This window comes from Patagioenas fasciata, chromosome 4 (assembly GCF_037038585.1).
Source record: "Patagioenas fasciata isolate bPatFas1 chromosome 4, bPatFas1.hap1, whole genome shotgun sequence".
Classification (NCBI taxonomy): domain Eukaryota; kingdom Metazoa; phylum Chordata; class Aves; order Columbiformes; family Columbidae; genus Patagioenas; species Patagioenas fasciata.
The window spans coordinates 59,837,583-59,857,024 of record NC_092523.1 but is presented as its reverse complement, the minus strand read 5'-3'; the positions used below and the strand labels follow the sequence as shown (position 1 = coordinate 59,857,024).

At 37.0% G+C, this 19,442-nt stretch overlaps 1 protein-coding gene across 9 annotated transcripts in view; it reads right to left on the bottom strand.

Annotated features, from left to right (window-relative positions):
• TTC29 (tetratricopeptide repeat domain 29) overlaps window positions 1-19,442 on the bottom strand; it is a 343,118-nt gene that overhangs the window by 112,327 nt on the left and 211,349 nt on the right. For all 9 annotated transcript variants that reach the window (XM_071808005.1, XM_071808004.1, XM_071808007.1 and 6 more), the window contains one exon: window positions 6,959-7,182. In XM_071808005.1, coding sequence (XP_071664106.1) covers window positions 6,959-7,182 — 224 coding nt within the window. The remainder of the gene's footprint in view (window positions 1-6,958; window positions 7,183-19,442) is intronic.

Sequence of the window (19,442 nt, the reverse complement as noted above, 5' to 3'; positions counted from 1 at the left end):
TGTGACCCTCTGATGACTACCCTGGCAGTGAATAACAATGCGAAGTACACAAAGACAACCATTTCTCTGTAATTGTCTTGGACAGTGGCTGACCAGATATGCTGGTCACAAAATAAATGCCAAAAGATAGACTTTTAAAAGTCATATTGTCTTCTAGATTCAAAGTATCTCTGATTTACAAATCAAGAAATTCACTGATGTTACTCTGACTGTGGTAAAGCCAGCATGTCAGACTTGGTAAAAGTGAACTTTTACCTCCACAGGAGAAGAAAAACAAAATAGGTAAAAACTCTCTTCTATAAATCTCCCATGGGTAGTTCAGTCATGAAAGCTTTGACCACTCTGATTTTGGATAGTAAGTTCTCTACATCTGATAATATAATACATGTACACAAATCATCTTTGTGCATCTGTCGATAAAAAAAAAAATCTATATATCTGCACCACTTATCAGAGAGGGAATGACGGAACTGGAATATGGCACTAAATGAACAGTAAAGAGAAGTTCGAGTCACACAAGCATTTGTAAAAGAGTTCTTGCAAGACAAATTCCTTATTTAAAATAAGAAACAATTAAGCAAGCATATAGATAAAGATTTAAAGGTCAACTCCATTAATCTTTCAAAAATTACATTAATTTCATGAAACAGTGGAAGTTAAATCCAGAACAGTTAAGCCAGATGACTGTGAGAACACTTTAAAGATGAACATCTACCAAAATGACAGCTATATAGAACAAACAGAACTTGATGGAGCAGATAGTAAGGCCTGATAGTTTGCAGTTTTGGACTTAACTGAAGATCTGAAGCAGGAGCTAAGAACACATCTTAGGGGCAATTATCCAACACAAGATTTTTTTTCCATACCAAAATACCAAATTGCAGGCAGTAATATGTGACAAAAATTAAGCAGAAAACAAATTAAAGGATCATGATATGTTGCAGTATTTGTTTTATAATATTTTATTATTTGTATGGTTTTGTCACAGAATATAAATTACAGAAAAGGGACTTTTTTCATTTTGTTTGATCTGATGTTTTAAAAATACTTTATTTCCATAGTCCTTTGCAATGGAAAATAGCTTTGGAATTGAGCGTCTATGCACAAAAGGAAAGGATCCCTATGAAGCCTTGCTGAGGCAATCATGCCTCTGCACCTACAGAAGAGGACCACCCATTCACTCCTTTTTCCAGAAAGTTTATCCATAAGCCAAACTCACACAGAATGAAGAGAGGTTGCTGTGGGGTAGCATGCTGACACCACCAAGTTTCAGGCACAGCCTCTGTTTCCCAGGTACGACAAGACAGGGTGTACCCAGAGCTCAGCCCTTCCAACGCTGCTAGGTACATAAAGGGAATATATTCAATGAAAGTACAATCTATACAAAGATGCTATGGAAATGGTCAGGATATAATTTTGCCAAGGAAGGATAAAGCTATTTAATTATAATGACATAAGGCAATTAACTAGTAATCTGGGATGCTGAAGAGGGGCTCCAAGCCATTGCAATGAAAATACACTGCTTAAAAGTTCCAAGAAACGCTGCTTCTGTTGAAATCAATGGTAGTTCTACAAATGACTACATTTTGAGAAGGCTTGGCTTCTTTCCTGAGGAGAAATACCTCACTTTTTGTAACATCATTACAAAAATAATTATCTCCTCCATTTGTCACTAGCAGCTACTGCTTTTTTTCCTGCAATACAATACTAAGTAGGGAAGGACAAACCTGCTTAGAAAACAGAAGTGTTATTTTCCCCATGCCCCCAAAACCGAACAAAACTATGCCTCCTCCAAGCAAATATTACAAGAGGTTTTGGTATGTTTATTCTTCTTCTTTTTTAATGCACAACCTCTCTTTTTTTTTTTTTTTTTCCAAACCAGCATGAGTAATATGGCTATTGCAATGTTTCTAGTCCAGCCTAAGGCATAAGTGTGAAATCTTACAGAAAAGCTTTGCACTGTAAAATGCTTAACTCTGTTTTCAACCTTAACTACCTCAGACAAAGATTTTCCAGTGCAAACACATCAAATACGCTTTCTTCATGTAGTTTATGAAAAGTCATCTTTTACAACAACAACAAACGATAACACATACTGTTGAAATTTTTCCCTACGCTGAAGTGAGGGAAAAAAGAGCCAAATTAGCACTGCCTTCTAATTCTATGTATCTGATATTATGTAGAACAAGGGTCAGCAGCCTGTAGTACACATGCAGATTCATCATTTAGTGTACAGCATACTGCAAAGCTTGCATGGGGTTAGGAACCAGGAGCAGATGAAATCTGAAAAAGGCAACAATTCCCAGGTCTTAACTCCTACCTTCTGCCAGCTGACCCGATGCTCAGCTAATAAGCAGTGTCTTGTCCCTTTGAAGGCACGTTCATATCAAATATTAGTTCTGTGCATCGGCTTTGGCACAGTGAACACAGTGACCTGCCATGATGGTGCTGACTGCTCATTACATGTTGTAGCCACTGAACTGGGGCATTTTCCCAGGTTTTGCTCCCCTGCTCTGGCAAAGTAGAGCCAACGGGTGAGATGTCTCTTCCTTTAATTGCTCTTGAGCGATAAAGTGCCTTGCATTCCCTTCAACTTGTACAATACAAGTAAACCAGCTCACTCTGGTAAGCACTGGTGATATGAGCTCTTCAGGCCCTCTACTAGTCCTAGGTAAGGATTCAGTTAGGGTTCAGGCCTGCATTTAATATGTAATTCAGATGTAATCTGAAGAGCAACAATTTCCAAGCACTTCTCAAATAATAATAGGACAGCTGACCTCTAATTTGACAAAAAGTAAATTGGGCACACTACCACTGAGAGGCTGGCCTCAGTCTAAAACACCTGACTGATGCTTGCAGTAAAATCTGCACACTGCTAATTACTCTTCTGGTAGGCTCAGTGCTAACTAAAGAAATAAACGCAGCTGCACAATACTTTGATGGGATGATTCAAAGAAGTGCCTTAGCCTAATTAGCATACAGACCCAACAAATAAATTAGAAATGCATTTTAAAACAATAAGAGAGTCTGTAACAGTCAAGTGATTTAAAGAATCAGTTAAATTCATTTAGTAAAATCTGTGGAAACACCAGCTTAAAGGTTTTAATTTCACTTCTAGTATTTTAATCTGAGAAACAGCAACATTCATCATTATAATGAGCTGTTCTCCCACGCACACAGTAAACTGGGTGTTGTTCAAAAATTCCAAAATATAAGTAAAAGACTTTTTAGTTTCATCTCCTTTGTTCCTGCCTCTTCATCATGACCCACTCAAAGACACAGAGATATAAAGTCAAATTTTGTCTGAGTCTTAGAGAAAATGGACAAAAAGAACTCTATTCAATTGGTGCATCTCTGTAGGGTCTGGTCATCATTTGTTCACAGGGTGTCAGCAGCCAAAGGCTATTTAGTTAGTAACCCTCAACGGTAGAAAAGGATGGACTGCGGCATCAAACTCTCCCTCCTGCTAACTCACAGAACAGCACTGAGCAGGGGCCAGGGAGAGTAACAACAACCTGCCAGCGCTGTATTATACCTTTAAAGCACAGTTATATCTTTAAGTGAAATTACTCCGAGCAGTACAATCAGACAGGCAAGCAGGCAATCGGGTAAGGCCATTCCATGGACTCCAAATAACTTCCTTTTTGAAAGAAAACCCAACATTTTCATAAACATGTCAAAAAACATGTCAAAAAATAATTGCATGCATCAAATGCTGAGCTATGTAGATACATTGTTTTGCCAGTTACCCTACATTCATCTGCAAAAATCCCTACAACTATGCATATTTAAACAGCTAAACTACTCCTTTTTTATTTTTAAATTACTCAGACCAGAACTAGTACAAAGAGAGGCTAGACCATGATAAAGAAGGAAGATCAAGAAATAATTAGAAAAAATGAATTTTTAAGTCAGAAACATTTATTTTCATCAAAAAAGACCAAATAGGAGAGTAGTCAAGTATTGCCAATATTTCTGCCAGTGTTTTTGGAATAATGTTGGGCAAAATAACTCTGTCAGCTATTTTTCTGAGAAGCTTCAAGGATTAATGCTAGCTTTCTATTTTTAAGTACTTGGGAGGTATTCAAATACAATGACAGCGAGATCAAATTGGACAGAAAAAAAGAAATTTTCTTTGCACACAGTATAATACTGGTAATAGCCTTTGGGGAAAAAAAAAAAAAAAGAAAAAAAAAAAAAGACAAGACAGTTCCTGGACTCCCCTGTGGTTTGAAGTTCAATCAAAATGTTCCGCTAAAAATGAAAATGGAGAGAACATTCACTGGTGTATGTAAAGGTAAACAGTCTGTACAATGTACACTAAATGTACAATGTACAGCTGGTAAACAAAATGTTTCTATTTTCAAACCCAACAGTAAAGAAAATAATTGTTCTTTGGTATCATACACAGGGACATCAGTTGGACTCAATGATCCTGGTTGGTCCCTTCCAACTCAGGACGTTCTATGATTCTATGATCAGTCTCCATGTTGTGATGGATGGTGCTGATTCTGTCCAAGCGTACACTTTACATCCAGCATTATAGCATCATATCACTACAAACTATATCTATACCTATATATATATATATAAACCACATATTTCACCAATAAACATGTAAAGTGAATGGATATCTAGTTTTCTCCATGCACTGTGGTAGCAACTATTAAATTCTAAACTTAGGAGCAGCAGTTCTAAGTTATACTCACAATTAAGACAGCAACACTCTATGATACAAAATTATCAGGTGAGAAAAATTAACATAACATAAATAAGAAAGTTATCTACTGATATAGTACGTGAAGTTTTGTTTTCCACTTACCACTTCAGGTTCAAAAGCAATCCCTTTGTGAAATTTATATTTGTCAAAAAACTTAAAAGCTATGAAGATTTTTTTTTTCATAATTTATACCTGCTATCTCTCCTTCAACACAACTGTTAGCTCAGGACAGCACACCAGACCAGAGAGAGGGAGACTTTCAGCTAGCTTAATACTAGTGACATCAGCCATGCTGTGAAACCCACACTGTTTGCAGCCCCAAATATTACTTTCAGACTTTTAAGCTTGAACTGTGGCCACTCAAGAGCAAATGCAGGTCAGCTGCTGTTGTTACACCATGGTAAGTTCCAGCTGAGAGGAACTGCTGAACACTTCTTAAGTGGTGTCAACTGGAGTTGTCAGGAGATCATAAGCCAGAGCCCCAAGCAATTTGATTGGAATCAGAGAGTAACCGGATACGCAGAACTACCAAATTAGTATTTGATGAGCTGTATAATTCATATGTTATCTTCACAGTACTCCTAGCTCTAACACCTGCAACATGAATTCACATCCAGCCCTCCATAAGCCAGGTGACTCAAGCCTCACTTAAAACAAACAAGCAATTTGTAAAAAGGTTTGCATCAAAACTGCTGAAAAAAAGAGAAAACTAACTATACCTTGATCTAGAAATTCAGTAAAGATGCTTGCCAACTCTCCTGGCACATTCTCATTCTTTTTCTCTTCCTTCATTTCAACCAACTTTAACAGGCAAAGTTGGGAGATGTTTTTCTCCTAGAGGCGAGATGCCATCAGTCAGACAACGGGTGGTATCTCGTCTCAGTGAGAGCTGAGAGTGGCAGAGCTCAGCACACGATGAACGCTAGATTCAGAGAAAGGGCCTCTCCGAGGGGTGGGAGCTGCACAGCCAGCAGCACCTTGACTCTCTGGGACCATGTTCTCCAGCTCTGTTGTCACACATGAGTTTGTAACACTGAGAAGTATCTTGCACTGAAGGAAGGCAAAGTGCCCTCCTCCAGCAGCTGCAGGAAGCAGGCCTTCCAAGATAAGCCACATCTACCATGTTTTGAACATCCAAATATTGGCAGAATGTGTCTGTCAGGGCAGGCGGACTGCAAAACTTCTCTCTTGTTCACCTGCAAGCTACAGCAGTGCCTGGTCAGGTTTTAACCATACTCCAGACAAATCCGAAGATTCCTTCCAATCACGGGCTGACTAGATTTCCTGCCTAGAATACAGTGAATTAAATAAACACAACTTTTGGCTTACACAGTAAACACAAAACTAACATCTTAAATGAATACGTTTTTATGTGCTGAAAGGTGTTTTTTTTTATCTGTGTCCCCCCCTCCCTCTTTTTTAAAATGAAGTTGCTTGTTCCTAAATTTCAGTCAAAAAGCTTACGTTCCAAACTCACAATCTTTACTGTAGATTTTCATATTTGTAATGATCAGAATGTAACTCAAAACAAGCCAACTATAATGAAATCAGCTCAGCTATGAAACAGGATTGCAGTTAAAGCTTTATCTGCCTCCATCTCTACATTTATTTCAAAGGAGAAAGACAGAGTAAGTTATGTTACTATTTATAGTAAAACTAAATGGTAAGTATTAGCTTAGTAAATAGTAGGCAATAGAGAAAATACAGTAATTTGGAGTTATGTCCTCACTAATACTCAGTAATTCACAGGTAGCAGGTTACATCTGTGTGCTGTATTTTATCTGACATGTTCACAATCTTTTATGAGTCAGTCACAAATCCAAACACAATTAGCAGACAGGGTATTTAATAAAATCAGATTTATAAAACTATTACTCTGTGAAACAGCATTTCACCTATTAAATTTTTCTAATACAAAACCAGCTGCACAAATCAATAGAGAAAAATAATGAATAATTAAATGATGAGAAAATAATTGAGATGTTCTCAAAGCTTTTCTGATGATATAATGCAGTCTATATGTTTCTCCTTTTTTTTTTTTTTCCCCCTTCACAAAACCTCTCCTGCTATCTGCAGTTCCTAATCATTTATTCCACAAATACAGCTTAGTTGACTAAGGCTGAAATGTGCTAAGATGCGGTAATGCTTCAAATTCATACATGAAACAATTTGGAAGCTTCCCCCAGGCACTGGAGGCTGCGGCTCCCGCTGCTCCGCTCCCCGCAATCCCCCGCGTACCTGCTCGCCCGGCTGCCTCGGCCCTGGTCAGGAAGTGGTGAAGCTGCTCCAGCTTCTCAGGCTGCTCCTCCAGGGACTTCTGCTGCCATATGGCTGACCCAGGCCCCGCAGCCTCCCTCAAGGCATTCCACTTCTGGATCAGAGCAAAGAGCTCCGAGAAGGACTCGTGATAACCCTGGCGCAGCATGTCTATGCAGATGTTCTTCTTGTATGAATTCCTGTGCCTGGGAATAAGAAAAAGACAGATTTTTTAAGCCTTTAAACCTGTATTCTGTTCTCCGCCGTACCAAATCAGTACAGATAGCTAAAGCAGCTTTCAAGAAGAGACTTCTGCAGTTCCCCAGTGTGGAAGAGGTATTTTTTTTTCACCTGCTCCAAAAGCATTCTGCTAAAATACAATTATGAGTGTCATACTCTAGGGAAGTAAATGTGGCAATGGGGAATAAATACCAATACATGTATTGAGAACATTTAAAAAATATACTGGTATTCTTTAGCTGGTATTGGTAAAAAAGGCTGGCTGATGGCAAAAAAACCAACCAACCAAACAAACAAAAAAAACAAAAAAACCACCCCAGATTTACATTATTTTATGAAAACACAATGAACTTTTAGTTTGCTTTAAAATAGTGCACAGGGAAAAATGAGGCACATTCCAAATGTCAAAACAATGTATATGTTAAATAGTTTTGCTGTAGGAGACAACGGCTTGGTTTAAAATGTCAAACAAATGCTATGCCAGAAACATAATCTTTAGATATTATTTTACTTCTCTTTAGCACAGAACTTCAGCTGGGACTGGTTTTCTGATGCGAAAGTTCGATAATTTCTCCCTAATTTTAAAATCAAATGACACAACAATGAATTTATATCAAAGTTATATCATTCATAAACTCTGATAGGATATTCATATCAAAAAGTTGTGTCATCAAATATTCTCAAGAAATAATATATCATTTGAGGCATTATTTATGGAAATAATCAAAATATTTTTTTCATGTGGCACAAAACAATCATTGTGTCCTATCCTGAAGAAAACAATGAGTCCAATGGGACTGCCTGCAACACTAAAGTACAGATGTAAAGGTTTGCAGGCGTAGGTAGCTAGTGTGAGAAAACAAACCTTTGTACCAGTAAAATGACAAGGGCCCAACAAATGTGTTAATTTTATTTCACATCTTCTGTTACGTTTCCAAACTGTTTTCAAGAACGTCTTTTTAGATTAAAATCCCTTTAACTTCAAATTCTCAGCAGCTTTAAAATAAATATGGAATTCTGAATACTGCTATCTATGGTGTATGTAATAAATTCAGATGACATCATGCTAAACAATGCCCTAATGAGACTAATACTTTCAGCCTAAAAAGAGCTACTGTAGTTCTTTGACAAAGCTAATAAGATGGAAGTGATGTAAAAAACCTCTTTGGCTAGATGTCACTGAAATAAACCGTAATGTGAGATGTAATAAGTAAATAATCTGCATTATTTAATATTTAATATGTTTAAAATAAAATCTATTAATTACTACATAGATGCACGTTAATCCTTCATAGGTATTTTTTACATATCAGTTGCAGAACTGAACACAAAAATATTACAAAATCCTGATACAATTTAGACTAGACAGTACTGAATTTATGTTTAATATATAAATAGGTGGGTTTTGAGATTAAAAAGCACACATTGTTCACACAGACAAGGGAAAAGATAGAACTATTCTGTACCACAAAACATTTGCAACATTTATCTTAGAAAAGTAGAAGACAAATATCTTAAAACAAATTAAAATTTAATTTGACAGAATATGCTATATTTGTCATCTATCACATAAACCGTATAAAGCTTAAAAATACTGTAAAGAGATTATACTAATACAGCAATGGAATAACAATCTGCATAGCAGATGCACATGCATATTTATTTTACATGCTGTGATCTACATATGTGTACATGTGTTTTTGCATTAGGTCATTAGATGTATTGGAAATAAATAAGAAAATACTGATAAAAGGTCTTAACAGTGACTAAACAAAAGATTCAGTGCATTTTTAACACTCATGGCACACTCACTGAGCACAGTACAAATATTTATATTAATAGAAAACCTGTGTCCATGTAACATATTATCTGCTGTAGATTGATGTGTTCTACTTGAAGTCAAGGCACATTTTCTCCACAAGACAGCATTATTTGCAAACCAATATGGTAAAACAAAACATTCAGGAAAACAGGTCAGTTTTTAAAAGAAATTGAAATAAAGCTGAAGCAATCATACAGTACAGCGCACAATTTTTTTTTTAGGCAAAGAGAACAGATTTTAACTCATGCAGTGGGGCTATCTACTGTATAACCACCCAAATTCTAAAGGCAAAGATAAAAGTTCTCTCTCATTTATACTTAAAAAGAGAAAATACACAAAGAGCAAAATAAGAATACTCTGTTTCCTTAAGTTTCTACAATATATGAGTTACAAGTGACAGATCACACACATAAACAATATCATAGGGCTAGAAATGAATGATATTACCGGGATGAATGGTATTTGAGACACCTAAGAGAGCTTGACACTGCAACGAGTTCTGAAATTGTTTCAATTATCAAAGTGGTTCCAAATGAAAACACCAGTGTCCTTTTCCCAGCAAACAGGGCTTTCGAATAGAGGAGCAGTGTAGGTGACAGGAGTAAACTTTTCATGGTATCTTGAGATAAACTATACATCCTCAATCCTCAAAATCATTTTCATACTGCTTTTTGTAACATGCAGCATGTAAAAGGAGAGGTTAAACAGAATGTATTATTTTTTAACATAACCAAAGATTACTTTATTGCTAATATCAATATAAAAAACTGATACCTAATTAAATGTACATTATTTATTTTGATTCAACTGTTAACAGTATGTTGCTACTACATCAATAAACTAAACCTTTTGAACCTTCCTACCTAATACATTATGATATATTATTAAACAAGGAAGTTTGTTTTTCTAAATCGCGTCCACGCCGATTACAGGTTTCCTTTGAACAATCCTGTTAACTCCGAGCAGCAAAATGAAAAAAGACCGGCCTTTCATTTGCTGGAAGCGGAGCCGTTCCAGAGGTTTAATGGTCTCTGGGGGCATCTACTGGCCACGTGGCAAACTGCAGCCGGGACACGTTCCTCAGCCCGCAGTCGGTGCAGCGAGGCCGAAGCTGCAGAACAAAGGACGGGCCAGCGCGGCCCGAACGCCCTGCGCGGAGCCTGCGCCACCCGGCCCGCGGAGCCGCCGCGCCGAAACCCGCCCGTGTGGCCTCATTGCGTGCGAGCAATTGAGCCAGTCCGATTAGAATGAGCAGGCGGCTTTGTCATGTTAGCTGTGGTTAATTTTAAAATTCATCCGTGATATGAATATAAACCTGAAGTCCTCTTTCCCCTTTGAATGATCACATGTGCATGCTAGGAGAAAACATCTCAGATGGGTTTTTAAAAACAAATTATTTTTCAATGAAATAGGGAGCGTAGCTATGTATGATTAAAACAACGAGACCGATTAATCTGTTTTAAATTTAAAGCAGCACATTTGTTCTTTTTATTTTTTTTTTTTTTAAATCCATGAAATTCAACAGATGAAAACCATAATACTCAATGCCAACATAGATGATGCTGACGTTCCACTGTTCCTCTGACTGTACACTCATCTCTGTCATTACCAAAACCCTGTTGATGTTGCAAGATGTTAGTTTACGCAACTTGGGTAAAACAGTTAAATGAAGCCCACTGAGTGGACCTGCATTGGTCCCACCACAGCAGTTACTGTGATGCAGTAGCTGCTGAGTGATGCACGAGTTGCTGAAAAATTTGCTGCTGTTTGTTGCAGCGGGGCAGTGGGAGTCAGAAGAATTTCCAACACCAAATAAATAGCCACCAGAAGTTCAAGTTGTCATTTTAGTGGTACCATGCTATAGATTTTGATTTCATGTAGTATAATATCACAGAGGTGGAAGCAGCTATTGCATGTGGATCTGTGAGCTTGAAAAGGCACTGCTACTGTTAATACTGTGCTTTAAATGTACCTGGGTATTGCTACAGGGATCTTACTTTTCTTACACTATACAGCTACATATATAATTTTCTTACATGGATTTCTTTTATTATTATCATTGCTATTCTAAAAACATCTAGAGTTATGCGGAGTAATCACAGAAACCTGATTCTAATCTGCTTCTACCAGTGCAAAAATCACTAATACCCATCTTCAGTGAGGCTAATGAAATTACATTCTTGTTTCAGTCTCAAGGCCTTTACTATGTTATGGTATTGTACTTTTTCAAGATGGCTAAGCAATGCTGTGAGACCAGGACAGTACCATTCTACATTCCCTTTAACTTACAATCCTGTGCACTAAGGCTATTTGCGTTCTAACCTTTACACTGAATGAGAAAACAAAAAGAAATTAAGAGGTTAAGTGGCAGGTACTGGTGTTAGAAATAATTGAAATAGTTAGTATAGCATAACAGAATTATTTATCTTCAGCTTAAATCTTCATGCCTCCTGTCTGGTCTGGTGGGTTTTTTTGTGTGGTTTTTGTTCATATCTTTAGACTTTGGAGGATTTAATTAGTAGTACAGGTTAATGTCAACTGCTGATTACGAGTGTCCTGTAGCAATCCCATTTTGTAAAGCACAAAATGGTATGGATTAAGCAACAAAATCATTACCAATTATTATGATGTTTAAAACTGTATTCAAATAGATTCATCCACTTGGGATTTCCTTGTGCAGTTACTAAGTCAGTGACTGATATAAATGACTTAGATAAGGATCGCAAAATTGAGAAAAAAATAAGCAAGATATTTTTGCCTCAGTTTACTTAAGCAAATACATTTTAATTCCTCTCTCCACATTTCCTGTCTATAAAACTACAAGAAAATTAAAACCACATCAAGTGTGCGAATACTTAGAGGCTTTGTGTTTAACCTACACATAAACAAACACAGCATAAACCAGGAGACACTAGAATTTCCTCACTGAAATTCGAAAAATACATGCACTAAGTGAAAACAAATACTATACAACACACTAAAAAGTCAAGTGTGCTTTATCATTTCAGGCTACTCTGCCTAAGAATCAAAAGAGGAATTATTATTTAGCTATAGTTTGAGGGACAAAAACTGTAACAGTTTGGTAACACCTTTAGCGACCCACACCTAAAGTATATTTAACACTTCGGCAGTGCATTGTAAAAGATAAAAAGCACTTATGCAAATACTTGGTAGATATGGAAGCTGAAGATTTGACTATCACATTCAGCGATGCTGTGATCCAGGTTACAGCGGTATAAAAACCACGTACTCTGTTGAAATTTACCTTGTCACATTCTGGGCTGCAATCTCCCCAAGCGAGGTAAATAGCTAACTTGAAAACATAACTGAGTCACATACATGAATTTTCACACTGACCTCAGAGACCTCAGTCGGTCAAGGTACCCAAAACATTTTCAGCACATACTGCTACCGATACAAAGCTATTTAACTGAATTGGGATACAGACCTCTTTAATCCTGGTTTAAAGACTGTCCGTTTAAATACTTCTCTTTTAATGAAATATTAACGGAGAGTAATACGTTAAATTGTAGAATATAGTAATCTCATTAAAGAAAGATATGAAAGTACAGTAAATGCAATTAAGTAGTAAGAGACAGTTAGCTTACACATCAGAATTTTTGATTACTACAGCCGAGAATTAAATGATACTGAGATGGGATCCATGTTTTTTAATTCCAAATTATAGAGCTGAAATAGCTAATGTCCTAACACAAAAAGCATAAAATTCAGCAAAGCCTCAAATATTATAAAAGGAACTCCCTAAATAGTAAATAAAAAATATTGCATGGCTATTTGTATATATAATGAGAGGGAAGAACATCTACTTAAAATTGACTTCTGTAACAATTCAGATCTTTTTTAAATAAGAAAAGGTTTATGGAGCTGTGATTTCAGAACTATTAATAGAAAGATTCAAATGAAGTATATAGGAAAATAAATATATCAGTACTTTATATCACATATATAGGTACAATAACTTTCAGCATAAGTAATTTAGTATTTTCCTGCCTCACAGACTCCAGATGCTGTCAAACCACACTTTAACCTAAATCATGCAATCAAAGGTGGATGCATAACCTGTCAGTAGGATCCTGTAAAGAACGTATATATCGAACTCACTTCCTTTTGTTCAAAGCTACGCTGCCACTTTAACACTACATGAAATGAAAAATTAATCAATTATAAACATCAAAGGATGACACAGACGAAGTATTTTAAAATGAATGTAAGTACTGTAATAATTAAGAAACCTCATTAACACAGAAAATGGAAATATAAATTTAGCAATGAACTTTTGGAACATTCAGTCCCCAAACATAAATGCAAAGAAAGCACTAAAAAAAGATAAAAGTGCTACCCTTACAAAAATATTCCTCATACAAGGGCACACACACTTCTAATCTTTACCTATTATTTTAAGCATAACCAGGGAAAAACCATTCTCTTCATTAATCTTTCTGCTTTCTTTCTAAATCAATTATGTTAATTAACAAAAGGAATTTCAACCATATTTTATGGACTATTATTTATCAAAATGAAGTATTTCTCAACTTTCCCATTTTATTTCAAAGCTGACCTAATGGACTAAGAGCGAGAACTTGTGAGTTTGAAACTCTTTGCATTTGACTTGCATGATATTGGAGAGGTCATTAGATTTCTCTGCAGGTTTCTTTCAGAGTGTGCAAAATGATTCTTAGAAAAAGAGGATAATAATTATTTACTTTCTGTGTCTTCTCAAGATGATGCCCTGAATTATCATAAAATGCTATACAAGGCTATGCATGTATTATACTATTGCTATGAACAATTCCCACAGTATTTTTGCTTTTGTTTATGATATCCTGTTCAAGTCCTCAATGGAATTTACTCAGTAGTCCAAGGATAAACAGACCACACAGAGATTAAGAGGGAAAGAAAGGATTTTATACAATTCAGAAGGATTCACTGAGAATTATTAGAAAGTCATAATTGTACCATGGCAAATTAGACTGTATTTCTTTACTTCAGACTCTTTTTGTACGTTAGAGATGCTTCAACTCAACAGAGTGTTTTAAAAATAGAAGTCAGTTGTGTATTGCTTGTCCATTATCTTCAGTACTGAATATTGTTCAACTATCGAGAAATGAAAGCACTAGAAAACCGTACGACCAAACTTAGTAAAAACAACAAGTTACATAAAAAAAGAAAAACTTCAGCTCACTGTGTTCTTCTTTATTAAAGTATGTCATGTATTTTATCTTGGCAAGAGTTTGATGAGTTTTTGCAAGTAAAATTCTGTTTCCTCTATACTTGCTAATAGTCATGAGAATCTGTAGTTTGCACCTTCCCATTAAAAATGTATTGTATTTTTTGAAATTATTCACCCCGCCTTTTATCCAGATCATGTCTTTGAAAGGAGGAAGTAGATAATAAATGGAATAATTCATGATTTCCCATTAAATATGAAACTTTCTTTTGCAGAGTTTAGAAAATGAAGTTCTACATAATGTACAGAAGTTGATTAGAACTTTTTTTAACCTTTTCAAGAAAAACCTTTCACATTACGCAAATGCACAGAGAAGTTTCTTTAGGAAATGCAAACTATTCACTTCCCACACAGTTCTGTTCTTTAGATCGCTGCCTAATTACACTAAATAATATGTTTATCAGACTCGAAATTCACAGAGAACATTCATTTGACCAAAAAGAATGTGCGCCGCTAAGTAGTGAAATCTCTTTTGGAAAGTTGATTAATAAACATTGAATCCTGGTCAAGGCAAGCAAGACTGTTAGGAATTATTCAGACAGAAAAAAAATACATATTTAAATAATATTGTGAAATAAATTTAAAATTTATCTTCTAGCTCAATAAGTAACTTGTGCCATCTCCCTTTCCACAAGCAACACATCAGCAGGGAGTTTGGGATAGAGTGCCTTAATTTAAAATTTATTTTACTGTGAAAGGGGACATTTCTTCAGTTCGATTTACTCTTTTCCATAGTTTTTAATTTAAAAGTGAAGAAATATCCTTATAAAATGTAAATGAATTGACACAATATGCCATCAGTTTTCAACCAGAGTAATGTGACAAAGAGTGCTCATGGGTCACATCCAAAAACTGAGATGAGCAAAAAAAAGCAAATCTTGCTGGAACTCCATCCCTTGATGTAGTGACTACATCAGTGGACAAGGAAAGACTGGACTGCTGTAAGGCCTTTTATATGGTCCACCACAACATCCTTCTCTCTAAATTGGAGAGATATGAATTCAATGTATGGACTGTTCAGCGGAAGTGGCTGGATGGTCACATACAGGGAGTAGTGGTCAATGGCTCAATGTCTGCATGGAGACCAGTGACAAGCCATGTCCGTCAGGGGTCCATATTTGGACCAGTACTGTTCAATATCTTCATCATTGACACGGACAGGGGGATCAAATGCACCCTCAGCATATTTGCAGATGACACCAAGCTGAGTGGTGCAGTTGACACACCTGAGGGATGGGATGCCATTCAGAGGGATCTGGACGAGCATGAGAAGTGGGCCCATGTGAACCTCATGAGGTTCAACTAGGCCAAGTGTAAGGTCCTGCACAGAGGTTAGGGCAAGCCCTGTTATCATTACAAACTGGGGGATGAAGGGATTGAGAACAGCCCTGCAGAGAAGGGCTTTGGGGGTACCAGTGGATGAAAAGTTGGACATGAACTGGCAATGTGCACTTGCAGCCCAGAAAGCCAATAGCATCCTGGGCTGCATCAAAAGTGTGACAAGCATGTCAAGCGAGGTGACTCTGCCCCTCTACTCTGGTGAGACCCCACCTGGAGTACTGCATCCAGCTTTGGAGCCCTCAGTACAGGAAAGATATGGACCTGTTGGAGTAGGTCCAGGAGAGGCCCCAAAAACGATCAGAGGGAAGAAACACCTTTCCTGTAAGGAAAGGCTGAGAGAGATGGGGTTGTTCAGCTTGGGGAAGGCTCTGAGGAGATCCTATTGTGGCCTTTCAATACTTAAAGGTGGCCTGTAAGAAAGACGGGGATAGACTTTTTAGGAGGGCCTATAGCAACAGGACAAGGGCTAATGGGTTTAAAATAAAACAGGGTAGATTTAGACTAGATATAAAGAAGAATTTTTTTTTTTATAATGAGGGTGGTGAAACACTGGAACAAGTTGTCCAGAGAGGTGGTGGATGCCCCATCCCTGGAGGTATTCCAGGCCAGGCTGGATGAAGCTCTGAGCAACCTGATCTAGTTGAAGATGTCCCTGCTCATGGCAGGGGGGTTGGACTAGATGGACTTTGAAGATCCTCTCCAACCCAAACCACTATGTGATTTTATGACCTGAATATGAAAGGGAAAGCACAGTTTACGTCTTTCCCCTTTTGCTGTTATGTCTTTCTTTACCTGCCTTGAGCTCTCCTGTCTTCTTCTGTCTTCATAGTGATAAACACAGAAGATACAGGAGCAGCTGAAATCAGTGCATCACTAGAACAAAGTACAGTGCAATTGAGGACTGAAATACAAGGAGAAAACAAAATCCGCACCTATGCATTATCTGTCTGTGTCTGAAATTGCCTTTTGCAAGCTTTCTATTAAGAGCAGTTACCCCTCCTCCTCCCATGCCATCACACTGTGCCAACAAGATATTCCTAACCCTTATTCTTGGCAGTGCTCCTCCCCTGTCCTTGGAAGCCTCACTCCATAACACAAAAATAGCCCAATCCACTTTACAACACAAAATTCTCAAGTCTAAATTATGTACGTTCAAAGCCCCAGTAAAGATTTCAGGTTGCAAAAAGACAAAATGGCAATATGATAAGCTGTCAATGGAAAAAGGTCCAAATCTATTTGTTGAGCAAAAGATTTCATAGGTCACATATGAAGTCACCTTACTAATCTATTTGGTAGAGGTGACAGCTACACAAAAGTCTGGATTCATCAAAACCCCAGTCATCTCTTCGTATTTAGCTTCTTAAAGAACTGGTCTATTAATGTGAAAGACTAGAATAAGGAAAAATATAAAACCAAACAAATCTATACCTAAGTACCGAAACTCTCATTAATTAAACAACTTATAAACAGAGAACAAGATCAGAAGCCAAGTCTAATGTTAGATCTTACTAGTCTGTCATGGCTGTGATGAGAATAAAGAATAAAGCACCCTTCAAGCTAGGCCTTCTCCATTCCATCGGCCCACCAACCCCATTCCTCTTCCTCAGTGGACCCTCCAGATCATCCTGGTCTCTAATCAGGTGACATCTGGATCCTCTTTAGTGTTGGAAGACAGATGGAGTTGAATATTCAGAGACCAACTGGTAGAACAAGGAAGGATTTAGAAGAGAAATCTCTTATTTCTGCAGTTACCTTGAGCACTAACACTTAATCCCTCATTAATTTTCTCACATATTGCTTCCATAATTCTACCTAGTAGATATTGATATCCAAAATAGCAGAAACTTGGGGAAGAAGTGGGTGAGAGGGGGGTTAGTTAATAATTTGTCCCTTTTTATTCTCTCACTGAAGACTGGAAAAACGATCTTCTATAAGATGGTGGTACCAGAAGATTTAAAATGGATGCCAGGTCACTTTTGTTCTAGGCTTGACAACGTGCAAAAAATGCTGCCTCCTCGAATCAGTGAATGCAATGCTCCAAAACTTGCACCTCATCCTTTTTAAAGCTTTCAAAATTCAATAGTTCTCCAGTGTGGAACTCAGCTGCAAATATATGTGCCTACATCTAAGCTGGTCACACTAAGTGCTCTATATCAGCAATGAAGAGAAATAGGTCCTTCAAAAGTGTAATTTACCTTATTCTAAAGCAGTTGTCTAAAGCCTAAAAGTTGTGGCTCAATCAAATTATGTATTCTTAATTATTTCCACTGATCATATTGGGTGATTCACCCAGTCCTATAGATTAAACTTAACCTGTTTCCCTGAAAATAAGACAGGGTCTTATATAAATTTTTGCTCCAAAACGTATTACTTTTTTACAAGTATAGCTGCCTGGACACTATAAAATTGACTTTTTAATGAACTGTAACTAGGGCTTATTTTTTGAGTAGGGCTTATATTCCAAGCATCCTCAAAAAACCTGAAGAGTCCTGCTAGTGCTTATTTTCGGGGTAGGTCTTATTTTCAGGGAAAGAGGATAGGTGAAAGCTTCTTTGCTCGTATTGCACAGAAGGACAAAGGTTTATGGAAGCAAATGAATGCTACTATATTCACCAGTCATCACTCCTAGTGCAAAACAAGTTATATTCCAGTTTTCAGTATACAATCTGCAAAGTAGCTTAATGATTGATCTTCCCGGTATTAGCTAAAATGGCTGGCAATTGCTCTGGGAGGTCATAGTCCACCAGAGACTGAAAGCCTTTGCCTTTTTGTGTTCCAGATTATCCTGAAGTGGAGTGGCCTTCTGGTGAATTCTAAGCAGAACAACCGACTATATCTCAAAAACATCTGATCCAATGCATATAAGATAATCTTGTCTCCTGCTTCAAAGAGTCATATCAGAGCATGTCTTCACTGACAAATTTATCTAGGCATAACTGCCACTCCACCACTCACGAAACAGAAAACACCAAATTTCTGCATATCTAGGTCAGCCAGTACCAGATCTATATAATAATTCAGATGTCATCTAACTGCCAATGAATCTTGAGTGAGAACTGGAACTTCATCTTCTGATTCACAGAAATACATCTAGTGAAATCACAAATTTAATATTTTTGTTACTACTAAACACAGCTGTTCCTCCCATCAAAAAGATTTCAAAGTCTCTCTTTCTAGTCTTTAACTCTTTTTTTGATGATACGGTATTCTTTGGATGATTTCCATTTGTATGAAGAGGAGAGAACTATTACTTCATCGTTCTAGTCCTGACAAAAAGACTAGGAAACAGGAATGACACCAAATTCTGGGCCATTCTAGGCTCCAATCTCATTTGAAGAATCAACCCTGGTATAAATCTCTTGATGGAAAATGCCTTACTTCACCATTCATCCTGAACCTTTTGACTCTTAGGTCAGTCATAAGGACAATTTTAAATTTTTACTGCAACCCAATTTTGAGCCATTAGTGATTTGGTGAGTCAAAATGAAGAACAGAAAGTATCAGGGACAGTACACTGAAGGCCAGTGGAGTCAGCCAACCTCCTTATAAGCTGACAAATGCCTAATTCTATAGCAAGAAAGCAGCCACATTCTGCATTAATGGGAACCTTTACTTTTCTCCATTTCCATCTTCTTGCACCATATTCACTTGTGGTGAAACATATCAACAGAACAAAAATCAATGAAAACAAAGTGATAGCCTGATGTAATATAATTAAAGTACTATCTTTCTTAAGCATTGTTTTTCTTCCTTTTCTAGCACATCATCCAACAAAAAATTATTACAAATTAAAAAAACCCTAAAAGCATCTCCAT